This window comes from Aulonocara stuartgranti, assembly GCF_965226115.1.
Source record: "Aulonocara stuartgranti genome assembly, chromosome: 1".
NCBI classification, from domain to species: domain Eukaryota; kingdom Metazoa; phylum Chordata; class Actinopteri; order Cichliformes; family Cichlidae; genus Aulonocara; species Aulonocara stuartgranti.
In genome coordinates, this window is record NC_138939.1 from 21281303 (window position 1) to 21299301 (window position 17999).

Consider the following 17999-nt stretch of genomic DNA (forward strand, 5'->3'; position numbering starts at 1 on the left):
AAAATAATCTGCCCCTCAGCAACAGTTCCACTAACTTTCTGTAGTTTCTCTTTGGCTGCTTTTTCACTCATTTTCAATCCAGTTTTTGTTCCTTTCTTTGGAACTATGAAAAAAGTCAAATATAACACAGTATGATGGGCAAAAAATTGTATTTTATGCCAGCAAGTGAAGCAGTGTGGGATCGTCTCAACAGAGAACAGAACAAAAGGCATCCAACATTCAAAGAAGAGCTTTGAGAGTCCTTCAAGAAACCTGGAAAACTATTCCTGAACACTCCTGAAAGAAATTCTAAATCTGTCTGACAAGTACCTATATGTAAAATAATACTGTCTAATTTAATAGCATCCACAGTATCAGGTTATGTGGCTGTCTCAAACAGTCATTGGGTAAAACAAGATTATAAAACAGAAACAGACCTTAGTCTTTAGCCTTTGTTTAGTATTTAGAAATGTTATGTGTGGACGAAAGCTTACGGTCATTGTCGTGAATAATTTGGAAATTCTTAACGGAAGCCTGAGTGACTCTGCCGTGGAAGTTGAGCACGTAGGACTGTGTGTCATCGTTCCACACAGGCGTCTTGTTGTGAAGTTCAATCACGCTCTCTGTGTTCTTGTTCTGCCACCTGGCCAGCAGTGACTCATGATCCTGTAATGAAGAAGAATAGAAAAGCCTTGGACATGGACACCATATGTATCGGATCGATTAAATAAGTATTAGAAGAGGCTGAACTGGTCAGAGCAGCTGCGACTACTGAGAAATTGGCCAACACATACATTTCGTGGCCGAATAGAAACTCTCTCGTGGTCCATGTTCATTCCAGGAATGATGACACTCATTTTTCGAGGCCCTTTAAATCCTAAGACATTGGTTTCCTACATTTAAAAAAGAGAATTAAAAAAGATAAACAGATCACCTCTCAATGCCCTTTCTTAAACAAATGTTATCCTAAGGTGGATTACTGAATGTTATTTCTGGATGCAGTTACATAAAGCTGTACTTTTCAAAGCATTAGCTTTAGCTAATATTTGTCGTTTTGCTCACTGCCATCGTAGGACGACCGGCTGACGTCCATGTCATTTCATTTTTGACCTATTTTTAAACCATGACCTGGCAAAATGTAGCTCATTTAGTTAACCTTTATTTAACCATGACGCTCTTTTTCAAGGGAGACATGGCCACATCTCAATTTTAAACACTGCATCTGAATTTTTGCAGTGCGTTGTACTGTCATGTATGAGGTTGTTGTGGGAGGTTTTTCAGATCATATAAGTACATTTCTCATGAAAACAGATGATCAGTTACTATGCTGACAGTTAAGATATTTGCTAACTATGGCTATTTTAATTTCCTGTTTATGTAGCTACTTAGAGCTTGAATCACAGCTTGTGCTGCAAATAAAGGATGCACAGTGGTTGTCTGCTGCCAGGGCTTAGACAGGGAGGACAGAGCTGCTCCATTCACAATTCTGCTGCAACTTTTTTTCCATTTCTGCCTAATGCAGTTTTAAACAGGTTACTGGAAAAATGCATTATTTTAAATCAGTAGTATTACAGCATATTTCTAACAAAATCTAAATAATAATAATAATGCTGTATCTTTTCAGCAACGTGAAAACACAAGTATAGTCAAGTATAGTCTAGCATTTTGATGAACTCACATAGCAAATGGCTGCTAGCTCTTGACGCAAGTTGCTAGCTTCGAGGCTGGTGGTGCTCTTCATAGGGTTCAGACCGTTGTCATATACAGTGAACTTAGTTCCCATGAGGTTTGATCTGCAAACAAAACATTACACATTAAGGAATATAATGACTCTCTAAAACAAACACCGGCGGTGGGGCTCAAACTACCTGCGTAAATTAGCAGTTTTGCTATAATCTGGCATGTTTACATGTTATATTTTTCATAATACTTATGCCCACTAACATGCGCTATCCCTGCTAAATATATAAAAAACAAATAACTGGAAATAACAGGTATCCAGGTTTAATTACATAATGAAAACAGATCGCATGGTTTGACACTTGAGTTTTGAAATATGACCTGAGCTCCTTTGCAACAATTGTCACTGGTGTAAAACTTGTGTTTTTGTGCTCTCCCTGGAGTATAACTCCCTTTATCATCTCATTTAGTTTCAACTGAAACCACACCTTACAAAATGAATTATGTTGAATTCAGTAAGACTTAAGGTAGCGAATGAGATCATAAAATCGTCAAGAAGGTGTTCACAGATAAAATCACAAGTGGAGTGATTTTTCCAGAGCCTTCTACATACTGTCTGTGGATACAAACTGAAAGGGAAATAAAAGCAGAGTACAGTGTTTGCAAACCACTGCATGCTTTTGACTTCATGCCCCTCCAAATATAATTGTGTTCCACTCGAGTTCGTCCTTGTTGGCTTATGGCTCAGCAGTGATTGATAGACTGGATTTTGGCAGGTGGGTGGTCCAATCTAAATCCCGACAGACAAGGCAAGTGGCTAGTGCTCTGTCTTTAAGCAAGTTCTTACACGAGGTAAACACTGGCTGAAAAGTTGACAAAATATGGCATACAACATCCTTGACTCGATTCCCAGCGAGAGCACCTTTGCTTAATTTCATACCACCTTCTCCCTCCCTACCCCACTCGATCTTTTTTTCTCATACCACATTTACTTTCATATGTTGCACTCGCTTTTCGCTTAGAAACCTTTTTCTATAAAATGAGGAATTAGAAAACATGTTCTCCGCTGTACTGTAGCGCTGATGTTTGATGTATTGTGCTGTTCAATCAATCATTAATTAGTTCTTACACTTTTTAGACTGTCAGTCATTAGTTCTTGCACTGCACACCAGTAAATGGCAATAAAGACAGAATCTGCAGGAAAATTTGTCCAACTATACTCAATTCCAGCTATGAAATAACCATTTATCTAATATTGGAGAACAACATTTGCATTTCTCGGTTATACTCGTCCAGTGTATTTTAAACAACTTTGACTTGACACCTACCTGTGTGGTGTAGGTGGTGCCATTTAGAAATGCTTCTTAAAAGCCACATGTTTAGCCGTCTCATTTAGATATCTCATTTAGGCCAAGGACTGATGAAAGGTCACTGTTCGTTCCAATTTAGACCGCCATCATTCAAGCAGGACAGTGCAAAGCTTTGAGCGGTACATCGACCAGTGGTCCAAAGACTAAAAGGTTGCACAAGCCCATATTTGATTAAACTCTAGAGGGGCTTCCATGGAGCCTTGAAGCTGTTTCTAATGATTATGTCAATCATGTTTTGTTTTGGTTTGTTTTTTAAAAAATACAATTAGATTAGAAATAGTAGTTCGAGCACAAAAGTTAAATAAGAAATCCAACACTTAGCATAATTACTCAGATTATGTATTCTGATCTGGAAGAAATTATTCATCAGTTAAAGTCTTGCACTTCTTTACTTGACAACATCCCCAACAAACTCTTCAAATCTGTGTCTCGTTTTACAAATCATATTATCAATAGCTCTCTCCAGACTGGAATTTTCCCTGTTTCACTCAGATGTGCTGTAATCACACTGCTACTCAGCAAGAACAACTTAGAGTCATTGGTAATGATTATGGAGGCATTTCTAATCTTTCATTCCTCAAAATATTTAAAAAAAAATGTTTACAAACAACCGGATGAATGCCTTTCAAATCACAGCATTTATGATGAGTACCAATCAGGGTTCAGATCTAATCATAGCACAGAAGCAGCTCCTGCTAAAGTCATCAATGACCTGCAGATCAACAGTGACTCACAGAGAGTTGCAGTTTTACTTCTGCTTGATCTCACTGCTGCTTTTGACACTGCTGATCGTGACATTTTAATTTAAAGGCTGAATGACTCAGTTGGTTTACCAGGTCAAGTTCTTGATTTGCTATCATCATACCAAAAGAGGATCTAGATGTGTTCTTATGTTCTTATGTTCTTATGTTCTTTCTTGGTACTATCATAAAGAATCATAATATTATCTTGAAATTCTTATACAGATGATACATAGTTTTACCCATTATCGTCAAAAAATATGTTCATATTTATCATCCCTTCCTCTGAAGCACAATGAGCGAGTCAGAAACCTTGGCAACATTTTGGACAGTGATCTCAGGTTTAATAAAAACATCAATAAGGTTAGTAAGAACTGCTTTTCTTATGTTAGAAAAGTTAGAGGATTCTTATCTCAAAGGGAAATTGGTCCATGCTTTCATAGAAATTAGTTTAGATTATTGTGGTGCTCCATTTGCAGGACTCTCACAAATAATCAGTAGGCCGACTCTCGTCGTATTCAAAATGCAGCAACAGAGTCCTTACAGGTACGCACAAATTTGACCAAGCAGTGTTGAAGTCACTTCATAGACTCCCAGTGCAATACAGAATTACCTGTAAAAGCTTTTTATTAGTTCATAAAGCTCTTAGTAGTTTGGCCCCTTGAGTACATCTCTGACTTGCTCACTGTTTATAACCCAGTCAGATCTCTCAGGTCATCAGGTCCAGAATTTTTAAATGTTCAGATGTAAGTATGCTGAGGGAGTGTTTGGTTACTGTGGTCCTGTTCTTTGGAACAAGCTGCTCACACAGACCTACACTTAATAGCTGTGTGTGTTTTTTAAAGATTTATTTTCACTACCTTAAGGTATTGTACCTTTTTAAATGCGCTTCTTTCTTCTGTGTTAAGCACATTGACTTTAGATATAATGAAATGTGCCATATAGATTAACATTGCCAATGCCATATCTAATTCCTAATGTAAGCTGCTAAAGTGTTTAATACAACAAAGCCACTGAGGACTTACCTCAGTTTGCCAATAAAACTCTCTCCACCTCGAGACAGATCAGTTGGATCAATGGAGATGAGGTAATTTGATGTTTTACTCTTTTTCCTCTTTCTCCCAGCTAACAGGAACACCTGTTACCAAACCATATTGTCAAACACCTACAGACAATCAACATGGTTTGATACCACAAAGCTGCATTATTTGAATATATAAGTTAGATTAGAGTCCAGATGTTAACAACTTACTGTAAAAAAATTCCCTGACAGATATCTTGTGTAATATGTTTTTAAACCTTAAAGACTCGTCTCACCTTCTTGCCATCCTCTCTCTCCAGGTGGAGATAGTAGGTCGGATACATGCCTCTGTCCATGCCCTTTTTGTCCCTGGTGATTCTGCACTTCACTCTGACCCCCTGCGGTGCTGGGCGCAGAGAAAACTCCTCAAGGTCATCAACATCAATGGCAGGTTCACTGACTGGTGGAGTGGGTGCTGAGGCCACCTCCTGTAGGATCAAATATGGCAAGAGCCCTCGTGAAATGGTGGACTGATGAGCATTAAAGCAGAGTAATGAGTCTGGAAATCAAATTGTCCACTGGGATTAAGAATGAGCACACTGTGTCTAAAATAAGAACCTGAAGCAGAGACAGAACATTGAAATGACTGAAGGGAAAAAATTAGAGTGGAAAGAAGAGCAAAGAGAAATTATGTTATCAAAAGGGGAAAGAGACAGCAAAGGCTGGGAAGTCCATAACTGTGTGTTTCATTCTGTGCTTTTCTACCTAGTTATACTTTTACTGCATTCGCAGTGTGTTTGCACTTAAAAAGGAAGTCATTGCCAATCAGACGCTTTCCAGATGGTATAACATATGGAATCAACATCTAATGCTACTGTTCAGTTTTGACTAGACCCCCTCTTTCCTGAACTCCTCCATATATGCTGCAGATGCAAATTTCTATTTTTAACTCCATAAGACATTTTGCCACTGATACTCAGTACAATTCTTGTGTACTTTGGGATACCTCAATCTTTTCTCCTTGTTTCCCTTCCATAAGAATGGCTTCTTGAAAGCCACATATCCACTGAGACTATTTCTGATGATGGTTCAGTGAACAAAAAGTGGATCAACTAAAGGGCCAGATGTATCTCTGTCCTGTGACATGCCTTTTCTGTTTTTCCCCCCATATCTTAAAGACGTGACATTTCAGAATTGGATCTTTGCTAAGTTGTCTTTTATGTGTGAATACAACACTGGTTAATCCCTTGAGTTTTATGCTTGAATGATTCATAGGCCAGGCTTAAACGGCTCAACAAAAAAGGGAAAAAAAAACCTCTGATAATGGTCAGGTACAAGGACTGTACAGAACATTAGCAAAAAGCAGTTAATATCCAAAGAAAAGATGAAAGGCTAGGGCACTATGGCCCAATACCACGTTAAAAACAAAAAACTAGAAACTCTAGCTTCTTGGAAGCAAAGATTGCAAAAAAATGAAGGGTGGCTCAAGACTTTTGCACCACACTATATCTATAAACAAAGACATTTTTGTACTTTGGCTACTTTCTTACGAGTGCACTGCAACTCTCGTGTTACCTGAAAGAAGCTGTTGGTCCAGTTTATGACCAAACACTATCTAAAAGATTATCTGCATATTTTAAAAAATATGCAGATAATGAGCAAAATGCTCACTGAGGTAAGAAAACAACTGAGGAACAATCATAGCTTTAAAGGAATCACTTGAGCTGGTTAACATGGGCAGGGATAGCTCAGTAGGTAAAGTGGTCGCCCCATGATCGGAAGGTCGGCGGTTCGAATCCACTTAACGGCTACCCTGAGGTACCCCTGAGCAAGGTACCGTCCCTACACACTGCTCCCCGGGCGCCTGCTTAGTAGGCTGCCCACTGCTTCACTGAGTGAATGGGTCAAATGCAGAGAAAAACAAGTAATTTCCCCATGGGGATCAATAAAGTATCCATTATTATTATTATTATTTCTGTTATTGAGTCTTCCTCAAGCAAATTGAAGTTGTATGTGTCCTCCCCCCAAAACATGACAGCACACCTGCATCCACAAGACTAGTAAGAAGCAAAGTACAATGTGTGGTCCTAGAAAAACATGGAAAAAATAAACCTGTTTCTGAAACCTGTTTTCTAAAACTACTTTTATTGCACCATGTTCATTCACTCTTGAGCTGCTGTAACATGAATCAAATGGCTGAATTGCCACATCAGCATACAGTCAAGTTCTATAGAGTCTTGCTAATGACCTACTAATTGTATTCAGGTTTGAGACCCCTGGCATATGGGAAATACTTAATTTGTTTTAAATTAAGCTATAATTGTCTGCAACTCTACTTTCAGCTGGGAAACTATCCAAACTGGTGATAAAATAGCAGATTTTTGTTTTTTATTAGCTACTGTCAAAAGGTGCTCGGTGCTGCGCAAAAAGACATGCAGAGAGCACAAATTCATGCTGTGAAATTAATTTTACCTTGCTGGACTTTTTACTAGTGGCAGAGCCTGGTCTTGTGTTGCTGTTGAGCTGTGAAGAGCTGGAGCTAATTTCATCATCATCATCCTCCTCTTCATCAAAATTCATGCTGCTCGATATACCTTCACAGGAAGGATGGAAAGAAGGATCGAGAGGAAGAAAGAACAAAAGAAAGAAATTAAATTGGAACTGTGGCTAAATACCAGACTTAAATCCCAGAAATATGAGACTACCAGACTGATCCACTTGTGGCTGTGTTTTATCTGGTGTGTTTTCACTGATTACAGTCTCATTTAATGAGCAATTTTGTTGTAGTTTTTGGCACATAAAACTTGCTGAAAATGTATCTTACTTAAAGCATTGTGATGTCTTACAAGAAGAAAGCGTAGCGTTCATGCTGAGACTGCTAAAACAACATTCTTGCCACTTAAAATAATCTTTTTATTTACTTTTAATTTTGCAAAGTTAAACCCAGTTAAGCACCTGAACTCTAACCCTCATCACTCAACTCCCTCTCACAGTACACTGTGATGAAAAACTGTCATAATAGATCAAGGAAGTACATGCACTATTACAACTCTCTCTACTACACTGTTGCATCAGTGCATTTGATTGTAAATTACAGTTCACATTTCCCTTTGCTGCATATAGATTATACAGTTTTTGTGTTAATTATGTATGGAACAATTGATGTGTGTTAGCGCTGAGTGTTTACAGTACGAATAATTATATTATTTTTCATTCAGATGCTGGATTTTAAAATGGCCTATTTATTTGGAGTTGTGTGTTTTTTAACATGAGTCAGTGGTTTTCATCCTCCCACCAACACAACGCAGCAGCAGACCAGAACGCCGTGGGTGTAAATAAGGACTTGTAGTTGTGCTATTGCAGAAGCAGTGGCAGAAGCTTTCTTGAGCGCTGTCAGTACCTTTTTTGAGCATGGTCACGCGAAGATCCTGTTTACTCTGAGACTGAGTGCAGCTCATCACGGGCTCTGCCTCGGCCTCCTCTGAGGTGGGGTGACCCACTGTCAGGATCTGGATCTGACTGTCATCCTGCTGGGAAGCCAGGCCATCGATCGCTGCTGAGTCAAAATCCCAGAAAAGAAAAACAAACTCTTTCAGAATGACTCACTTCTTTTCCACTATCAGTATTTCATGCTGTTGTAAGATTCAAGTCTAAATGAACCACTGCAAAGTACAACAAGGGCAGGTCATTCAGCAATAATTTGTGCATTAATCACATAGTCAAACAGCCTGAGTAAATCTGACAACATTCCCATTTCTCCACTTTTGGGCATTTTGTTTTATGTAATTGTTTTGCTCTGTGTCTTCAATATTCAATCAACTTCTAAAGTGTGCATTCAGGCAAAAAGAACACGTCTCCACTTGTCCTATGAAAAAAAAATTAAAAAAGAAAAGAAAATATTGCATAGAGTTTGCAGGCATTCAGATTTACAGCTCTATTAAGGTCCCGCCACTGCATTTAAATCATGTTGTGCAGCACCTTAATTCTTTTCTTCTGTTGCATGAACTAATTTTGGGTGTAAGTTTTGGCTGCTGGACAGATGACCTCACATTTCACTCTAGAAAACCTTATACAAAGAAATTCACGGTCAACTAAATGACTGCAAGTTGTCCAAATCTCCCCTCCACTGCTGTGCTGCCAGTTGTTATGAGGTGTTCATTTTTCTCCAAACATCATGCTGTACATAATAACCAAACATCATCACTTTGCCCTCATCTGTTCAAAGGACAGTGCTCCATTCTATTGTCTTGTAGTATTTTTTCAGATGCAAACTTAAGCCATATTGTCATGTTCTGCTTTCCCCTAAGCAACCCTTCGAAACAAGTCATGCTTTTTCAGACTTTTTCTGATTGTACTGTCATGAACTTGAACATTTTTTTTATTTTGTCCAAGAAGAGCACAGTTTGACCTTGGGACAGAGGTGGGACCAAGTCATTGTTTTGCAAGTCTCAAGTAAGTCTCAAGTCTTTATCCTCAAGTCTCAAGTCAAGTCTCAAGTAATGTCAGGCAAGTCAGAGTCGAGTCTCAAGTCACTGGTGTAAAAGTCCGAGTCAAGTCACAAGTCTGAAACTTTGAATTTCAAGTCCTTTCGAGTCTTTAAAAAAAAAACGAAAAAATAATGTTGCAGTTATATGCTAAATGTAAATATTAGACCATGTAATTTTAAAATCTGTGTTTTTCTCAACACATGACAAAATAGTGAACTTAGAAAATATACACAAATTGTGAAATTGCACCTCTTTAAAATGCAGCTCAATTAAACCTAGCTCCTAGAATAATTTTCACCGACAGTTCTGAGATACGCTGCATGTTATTCTTGGATGCGGTTGTAGGACCAGCTTTAAAATCGCATGACAAAAATATCATACACATTAAAAAGAACTGCATCACCAACGTAGCCTGGACAACATTTGCTAGTTAGATGAAGTCAGCTATCTCATTGTAGCATATTTATATGCATATTTATAATCATACGGTTCTTGGAGTGAGTGCACACACTCGTGAAGTTTAGTAACTTCAGGTCACTGCAACAAGTCCGGGTACAGTTTACCGACGGATGGGTGCAGGACCTTGAAATGCACCGTGTAGAACGAAAGACCATCGTACGTATCATAAGTTTACCAGTCTCACAAATTGTCGTCATAAATACACATTCGTTAACCGTTTATTAATAGGACCTTTGAGCTCAACGGTAATTAATTAGTAGTGGAAATAATTTCTGGTAGCATCACAGAAATGTAGCAGTGACAACAATATTGTATGCTGTAATCGTACTGGGCAATTAGTGATACAAAAAACCTGTTTTATCCTGTGAATAAAAGTATATGTTTTTGTTAATGTACCATAATAACAGAAGCGAAACACAATATTGTGTCAGGACAATTCACTATTTATGCACAATAAATAAAGGAGCATAGCGCGACAATTTCTGTTCAGCGCCAGACTTGCTTGTAACCTATATCACTAATTATGTTATGAAAATGACGTATTAACTACTAAAAAATACTGACCTTCGTGTAAATGCTTGGAGCAGACTAACCTGTGAGCTGGAGTGTTCTGGGACGTTATATTTGATCTTTGAATGGCTGCAATCCAGGCCATCCGTCGCGTCTTTGTTACTTCGGAAACATGGCTTGAACAATTTCTCTTCAACGACGTAATCCGATAACAACCGATCTCTTTACCCGTCGGCTTCCCGTGGCTGTCATGCGACCGGCTATTGCAGTTAATAATACAACAGCTTCTTGACATTTTTGTGTTTCTTTTTATCGCTGTTTAACTGATTTCAATTGAAAGCCTGCGTGCGCTACTACCGCTTGCCACGAGTTCCCAGAATCCTTGTGAATGACGTCACATTTTCAATCTCTATATAATATGCATGTTAAATTTTATATTTTGGGTAAAATATCAAGTCTTTTCAAGTAAACCGGTTCAAGTCCAATTCAAGTCCCAAGTCATTGGTGTAAAAGTCCAAGTCAAGTCACAAGTCTTAGAACATTTTTTCAAGTCAAGTCTAAAGTCATAAAATTAATGACTCGAGTCTGACTCGAGTCCAAGTCATGTGACTCGAGTCCACACCTCTGCCTTGGGATGAAACTTCTAGGAAGTCTACCCAGGGAAGAGGGTGGCATTATGCTAACACACATCCGGAAGCTCCAGACTAACTGTAAAAAATGTTGGTTTTAGAAAAATGTTCACACTTGCTGATGATGAATGTACATAGCTGCATAACATCCTGTAACAGCTGTCATTTTGACGTGACTGCATATTCTACTCAGTATATATGTTATATATTAACATGCTGCTTTAACAAAATTAGGTCAGTCTTATCTTTTGATTTCTTATTCATTCCATGTCTTTCTTTTCCTTCAGAGATATGCGTGTAAAAATCAAGAATCCTATTTTTATTTTATGAAAGTATGTAGAAGGCTGCATTTTCATATCTTCATTATCTAAACTGAAAATGAACAACCTCTGATCTTGCTAGAGCTCATTTTCTAATGACTGCATCATTTCTGCTTATGCTTTAACGAATCAGAGCACGAGACAGAAGAAGAAGTGAGACAGATCAATAAGTGGTGAATCTGGCACTACTGGCCTGGATAATCTTTTACCACAGTTGAATCTAATTCACTTTCCTGGGACAAAGTCATTCCAAAGGCAAGCATCTGCTGTATTGCAGTATATCAGATGCCAAATGTCTCCAAAGTCAGATATTGTTGATCATTTTTTGGCAAACACCTTAACTATTATATTTCATTGTGCTCAGTCTGCAATAACACACATTGAAGGTTGAACGGCATGGAAGCTTAAGGGAAACAATGACAGCAATTGTAGTTCTTTTAATCTTCTAATGTAGGTCTTCATTTGTGGTGTGTCAGTCTGTCATACATCATCACAGACACTGAGCTCTGACGACTTTGGCACCATGGCAGGGGATAAGAGGGCAGCCGAGTTTCACTCAGTTGTGCTGTTGCCAGCTGTGGCTCAAAAAAGTCACTGGGGAAACGTTATCTGAGGAGGGCATACAGAGCTTGGATAGACTTCTGAAGCTGCTGGATAGTAAGGATTTTGGCTCCTCTCTTTTTCACACAGGGGACCGCTTCTAAAAGCTGATTATTTGGTGTTTAAAAATGGATGTGCAAAGCCCAAGAACAGTATGTTTATCCATTTTTCACACAGTTTAATTAACCATTTGAACCAGCACACTGACCTTTGTGTTTCCCCTTCCTCTCCTTCTTTTCACTGCCTGTCTGTGGAGTGGAACTGGCTGATGCTTTGCCCTTTTTGGCTGAGCGTGGTGGCTGTGGATCCGACATCACCTTCACCTCTTCCTGTTCAGCTTCTTGCACTGAACACAGGAATGAACACGACTGAAGCACATGATGGGTTATAATAAATATGTCTTTCACATTAAACATTACGTTATGTTCTAGTGTAATACACAATACCATTTAAAAGTATTTGCCCCTTTTAGATATATATATTTTAATATAAACATAACCTGAGTAAATACAAAATGCCATTTTTAAATGAGGATTTAATTTATTAAGGGGAAAAATGCTATCCAGACCTACCTGACCCAATGCAAAAAAAGTTATTCGACCCCTAAAACTAATAACTGGCTGTGCCACACTTGACAGCAAGAACTGCAACAAAGTTGTTCACATCAATGTGAAGGAATATGAAGCAATCCTTTCTACAGAATTGTTTAAATTGAGCCACACCGGAGCATTTTACATCATGAATGGCCTGTTTAAGGTCACTCCAAAGCATCCCAATCAATCAACTTTGAAGCCATGAAAAAACCTTAATCTGTATTTTTTTAGTCAGTCAGAGGTGGACTTGCCGATGTGTTTTTGGGTCATTTTTGTGGTGCACTAGAACTATGCCATAGAATAAGAAATCAGGAAGGTGGAAAACACTTTTTCACAGCAACCTATTGCAGTAAAAATGTTCAATGTGTTTAGTTGATCTTACAGTCACAATCAAAGTGACTGTAAGATCAATTTTTTACTCAATGTGGGACTAATACTGGGCTGCAAATCTGTAGCTAAAATCACTGCAGGTTTACAGTCCAGAGTTTCCAGCTTAGAAAAAGTGTGGAGCAAACTGTGAACGAAGGCTAGAATGTTTTTATTCATTTTCCCGTAGCATTGTTATGGTTTATTATTCTTTTTTTTTGCATCAGAATAAAAGAATATGGCAGAGGAACATCTTTCTCTTCTCTCTACAGGAAATTTGACAGTTCTTGGCCTTAATCCCAGAAACTGTCCCTCAAAAAATAATTAAATAAATAAAAATGCTCTGCCTGGCCTCTGTGTGTAAATAAGAAGACTTCAGCGGCCCCAGATATAACAAATGGTTATGTCTATAACTTCTGTTCCCTGAAGGAGAGTAACTAGGTACAAAATATAAAGTATTGCATAATAACTTTATTTATATAGCACTTTTCAAAACATCAAGTTACAAAGTGCTTCACAGTTCGAATAAAAGCTGCACACTGATGATACGTGTACATGAATGAAATGAAGGGGAACGGATAAAGGAAACCCTAACCTATGAAAATGAGTTTCAGCATTCGCTTAAAACAAATAACAGACTGAGCCAAACTGATTGACTTCAGAAGGGTGTTCCACATTTTGGGCACTACAACCTCAAAAGCATGATCAGGTTTTAAAATCAGGCACCAGTTAGATGATCGGAGAGGCTGGATGCATTCGTCGTGGTCATCCCTCAGTTTAATAGCTGCTCTTCAGTGAGCCAGGCAAGCGGCAACCTTGTGTTGTACCTTGTTCCGCTTAACATATCTACTCATTCTGTTTCAGTCAGTTCACTCAGTACAACACACACAGCATGGGACATATGAACATACATAAATATACATTAATCAGAGGACAAGTTGGACAATCAGCACCTTAGTTCTTAACGAGCAACTGAAGGGGATGTAACGTCCAAACGATAGACAGACCAGATGATGGACCAACTAGCTGCAGCACAAAAATTAATTTAAAAATTATTTAATTTAAAAAGGGCCCATAAGTTTGCTATTCCTCTGGTGGAATCCCGTGCACCTTTGGTGACAAAACGCACAGGCTTTGGTTTCAGTAAACATTCTTATAGCGTGGACAATCCCCACTGTCCCCTGGGGACAGTAGTGAACAGAAAATTTCTGCTTTACTTGCTTTGGTTTTGGTTACTCATACCAAAATCCAAAGCAAAATTACTGCACAAGAAAACTCAAAATGAGTGCTCTGTGGACAGCCTATGCACCAACTGACCAGTGGAGGCTAACACAATCAGGCGCAGTTAAGCTAACTTCAAGCCACAGACAGCAGAGCTAACTAGCAGTAGCTAGCTAGCCCAACTCAGCAGAGGTTTTCTTGGCAAGGTAAAGAATGTAAGAAATAAGGGGTGTATGTGATAACACGGTGTATATGTACAGCCCCACGTGTACCTATGTCATCACAAGTCATGTGCCTTAAAGCAGTGAACAGAAGAGGTCTTCATCCAAGACTTGCGGGGCTGTGATATCCCACATTACGTGTAGTACTTCGAATCGACTGAAAGGGAACACAGTTTCTGCTCCTGTGTGGTTTGATTTGCAGCACTGCAGTAGATGATGCAGTGTGTTGTATTCCCTCTACATGATGTCTTATTTAAAGCTGTAAATTTTACAGCTATGCAACACTAATCATTTAAAAAACGGTTTCATGTCTGGTTTATAGTTCTAATTGGGATGTCAGGAAGAACAAACACTCTTTATAAATAAGAAAGACTTATTAAACGAACAGTGCGACTTCTTTATTTCTTCAGCTGATGTTTTTCTTTAATTCTCTGTTTAAGCTTTCTGAATCAACACAGCCAGAGAGGAGTGCAAGCTTTACCATGGTAGATAGTGCTGCTGTTGCTGCTGAGGTAGGATTCCACCAGTGGAGCCTGTTCCTCACTTTGCTTGGCCCGACGGGTCCGTGATCTCCCATCCACATTAGACTGGACCATCAGGGGCTCTTGCCTCTTCTTCTTCTGCTTCTGTTCAAGGAGTGCTCGCTGACATTTCAAGCAAATGGAAAAATAAAGGTAGAGTTTCAACAAATAGAAAAAGTCACTATCTTTACTGATCTTCACTGAAGTAATGACATTAGAGACCAAATGCCGCCATGTTTACCGTGACTGAGTACCAGCATGCCATGTCTGAAAGTGGTAGATAATCGTTTCAGTAGAAGATTATCATTTGCAATTCATTATTAAATTGGTGTCAAGAAAAAAGAACCGAAGGCAAAAAGCAGGAATGATATGTTTTGTCAGTCCATCATGGTCTCAATGTGTTTGCGTCATCATTAGTAGTGAAATTTAACAATGCGCCATTTCAATTCATTAGCTTTCATTTTCTTTCCCTGCTTTCCGCCATTTTCCCTGCTGAGCGTCGTCTTTCTTTTTTTTTACCAGTTACTTCCGTTCACTTTACCCTCATTCATTTAATAAGCACCACCACAAGGAGTCATTAAGTAGTGATTTCAATTGGCGAGGGAAATCCATTTAGAGTAGGCACATAGACATATCAATATTGGCGCCAGTGATTCAGTAAGAGCTATTATTGCCATATCGAATTTGTAGTGAGATAATTTATCTGAGTTTCAGGAGCTGGACCACAACTCCAAACACTCCTCTTCCGGCCATACGTCTATAAATGTCTACTTGTGCCACACATCCATTTGTTCTCATTTCTGCGACCCACCCTCCCTCTGCTTTTTCTCTGCTTGTCAACCTCATTCGAAGTCATCAGAGATATGCCAGGCCTGGGAGCTCGATGAGGCCTTCCTCAAACCGCAGCCTCCGGCCTAGCCTGTTGCTTCATAAACAAAAACATTTGCCATCGACATTTAAAGTTGAGGTCCTTGCTACTGCAATATAAATCAAAATTACCTCAGTTGACGGTTTTGTAAAGATTCAGCTGCTGATTAAGAGCACCACAAAGACAGAAATATATACCTTCATTCCCTTTTACAGTACTTGGCAGATATGACAGAGATTATAAAAGAGCATAGAAAGATCAGTGCTGGACATCTAACAGTGTGCTGCCTAAACCAGTATGACCAGAGGCTGAATAAAGCTATTCATTTGGCCCAACTGTCAGCTCTATGCAAGTCTTCAAACCAGAGCTCATCAAATATTAAAAAGGTTTCTATTAGTGGAAACTTCAGACTGCAGAGCAGTGGAGCGCTGTGTCCTGCAAAGCTCACTTCTTTTCCAAGGCAGTGGTGGTTAAGCTAGCAGAGGCATTTTACACAGTGAATTTATTTAATGATTAATGGTCTCACCTGTGGATAAAGCACTTAACAAACTTTCGCATAAAAGGTTTGAAAAACACAATATTGTGCATGCTTCTATCTCTTCCCCTAATATGTCCCCAGCATGTCGGATTTTTCTTTTTTTCTCATGTAGTGCACAGCAGGCTACAATTCACTTTAGGTGACTTCAAAATTGCTGAAAATTACTGAAATACAGGCAGACCTTAGGTGCTCTATTCCCATATCGGAGCAATCTGACATCACACAGACTTCTTTCACCTTTCTTAAATCGTGTATCTGTCCTCAAAGGAGTGTTGCGTATTCCTTATGCGGCGGGTTCTGCTTGTTAACTACACGTTTCTGCTCGTTATCCATGATGAGATCTGTTTGAACTCTGCTTTACAACCACCTATGAAAAATTTGTTTCTACAGATAAAAGCATGGCCATGCCAAGGCTTCACTAGTGTCAGCCATTGTAATCGCTACATGGGGAAAGCATGGGTCAGAATCTAAACTTAAGAAGAAGCCATTGCAGAATTATCAGTTCACTGTGACTGCAATATGAAGTTCACAGGGGAGGATGTCAGGTAAAACAAATTGCTTATTTTAGTTCATATTTTTTACACACACAGACCAGTACCTACATTTGGACTGCCACAGTTCCCTAGAACTGGAGAGGCACAGGGAACAAAGGAGCACAGACGTCTGAAGAAAGCACTTAAAACCTGTGGCTATCCCATCTGGGCCTTCATTAAGTCAAAGAACATCAAGTCAAAGAGATTTATGGAAAAACAACACAACAACATCAAAAAAGAAGAAAAAAGCAGGCATAACAACATTGTCATTCTGCTTGTGGCTAGAGTGTTTGAGTAACTTAAAAGGCTTTTCCCCCAACTGAAGTTCCTGAGACACACGGCTAGAGGATAAAACACTTAAACACAACCTGAGCAATGTTATATATGCAGCCTAATGCGGCAAAGGGTGCACAGAAATATATACAGCGAACACCTGCATCAAAAGGATTGGGGGCACTCTCCTGTGAGCAGCAATGTACACAATTTGGACAGCCATGGTTTGAGAGAGGAGAGGAAAAAAGCCACCCGTGTTAAAATGGAAATACCATCTCTAAACAGGAAATGTGATTTACAACAACGCCTGTCAGCAAATTACGAAACAGTCCTGGCAACGCTCCCCACACACGGTTTTGCCTTCATTCACGCGGTTATTTGTGTGAATTTTGTGCGAACGATAACTCGCTGGTAGCCTTAAATGAATACCTGGAGCTGCACACCAGCTGCAGGCACTGAGGAAGCCTCTAGCATGAGAGGCGAAAGGCAAGGACCAAAAACAAGTCCAGAAATTTTCTCCTTCTCTGGATAAATGAGACAGCCTCTACACGATGTTTCAATCAATAACAATTTGTTTAATGATGCTTACGTGCCTGAAGCCCTCAACTGAGTGACATTAGGAATTGTATTCTTTATTCATTCATTCATTCATTTAGTCACACATGAATAAAAAGCAGTTTACTTCAGAGTGAATCAGAACACATAAAACCTTATACCCACTGATGAACTATGACAAGCTTCCGCAAGCTTCTGCTGCTCTGACAAGGGAACGAGAACCCGTTTGAAGCACTCCACTTACATTATCCACTTCAGGAAAATAGCAGGACGTCAGAAGCAGCAGACTGCACTACGCATAGATAAGAGCTGAAAATGCTTCAACTGCAGCCTGAGTGTTTGTTTTGTTTGGATACAGTGCTGCTGACAACAAACAATGGCAACGGCAGTATTAGTTAGCAGGGTGTGAAATGGCCAAACATCACTTTGACTTAAGGATCCCGAGGGCCGTGCTGCGAAGTAAGTTCTTTGAGCAAGCTGGCTTAACAAAACCTAAAACCCCAGTGAGAGATAAT

The 17999-nt window shown here is 39.2% G+C and overlaps 1 protein-coding gene and 1 long non-coding RNA gene across 3 annotated transcripts in view; one reads left to right on the forward strand and one right to left on the reverse strand.

Moving 5' to 3' along the window:
- The window catches only part of LOC309691102, a 248062-nt gene that overhangs the window by 168592 nt on the left and 61471 nt on the right, over window positions 1-17999 (forward strand). The gene's annotated exons all lie outside the window — the stretch shown is intronic.
- Window positions 1-17999, reverse strand: part of tub (TUB bipartite transcription factor) — a 64893-nt gene that overhangs the window by 2799 nt on the left and 44095 nt on the right. For both annotated transcript variants that reach the window (XM_082533215.1, XM_082533216.1), the window contains exons 3-11: window positions 14678-14840; window positions 12004-12141; window positions 8191-8343; window positions 7263-7384; window positions 5087-5278; window positions 4795-4907; window positions 1658-1772; window positions 774-872; window positions 474-645 (exon numbers count right to left, since the gene is read on the reverse strand). In XM_082533215.1, the coding sequence (XP_082389341.1) occupies window positions 474-645; window positions 774-872; window positions 1658-1772; window positions 4795-4907; window positions 5087-5278; window positions 7263-7384; window positions 8191-8343; window positions 12004-12141; window positions 14678-14840 (1267 nt within the window). The remainder of the gene's footprint in view (window positions 1-473; window positions 646-773; window positions 873-1657; window positions 1773-4794; window positions 4908-5086; window positions 5279-7262; window positions 7385-8190; window positions 8344-12003; window positions 12142-14677; window positions 14841-17999) is intronic.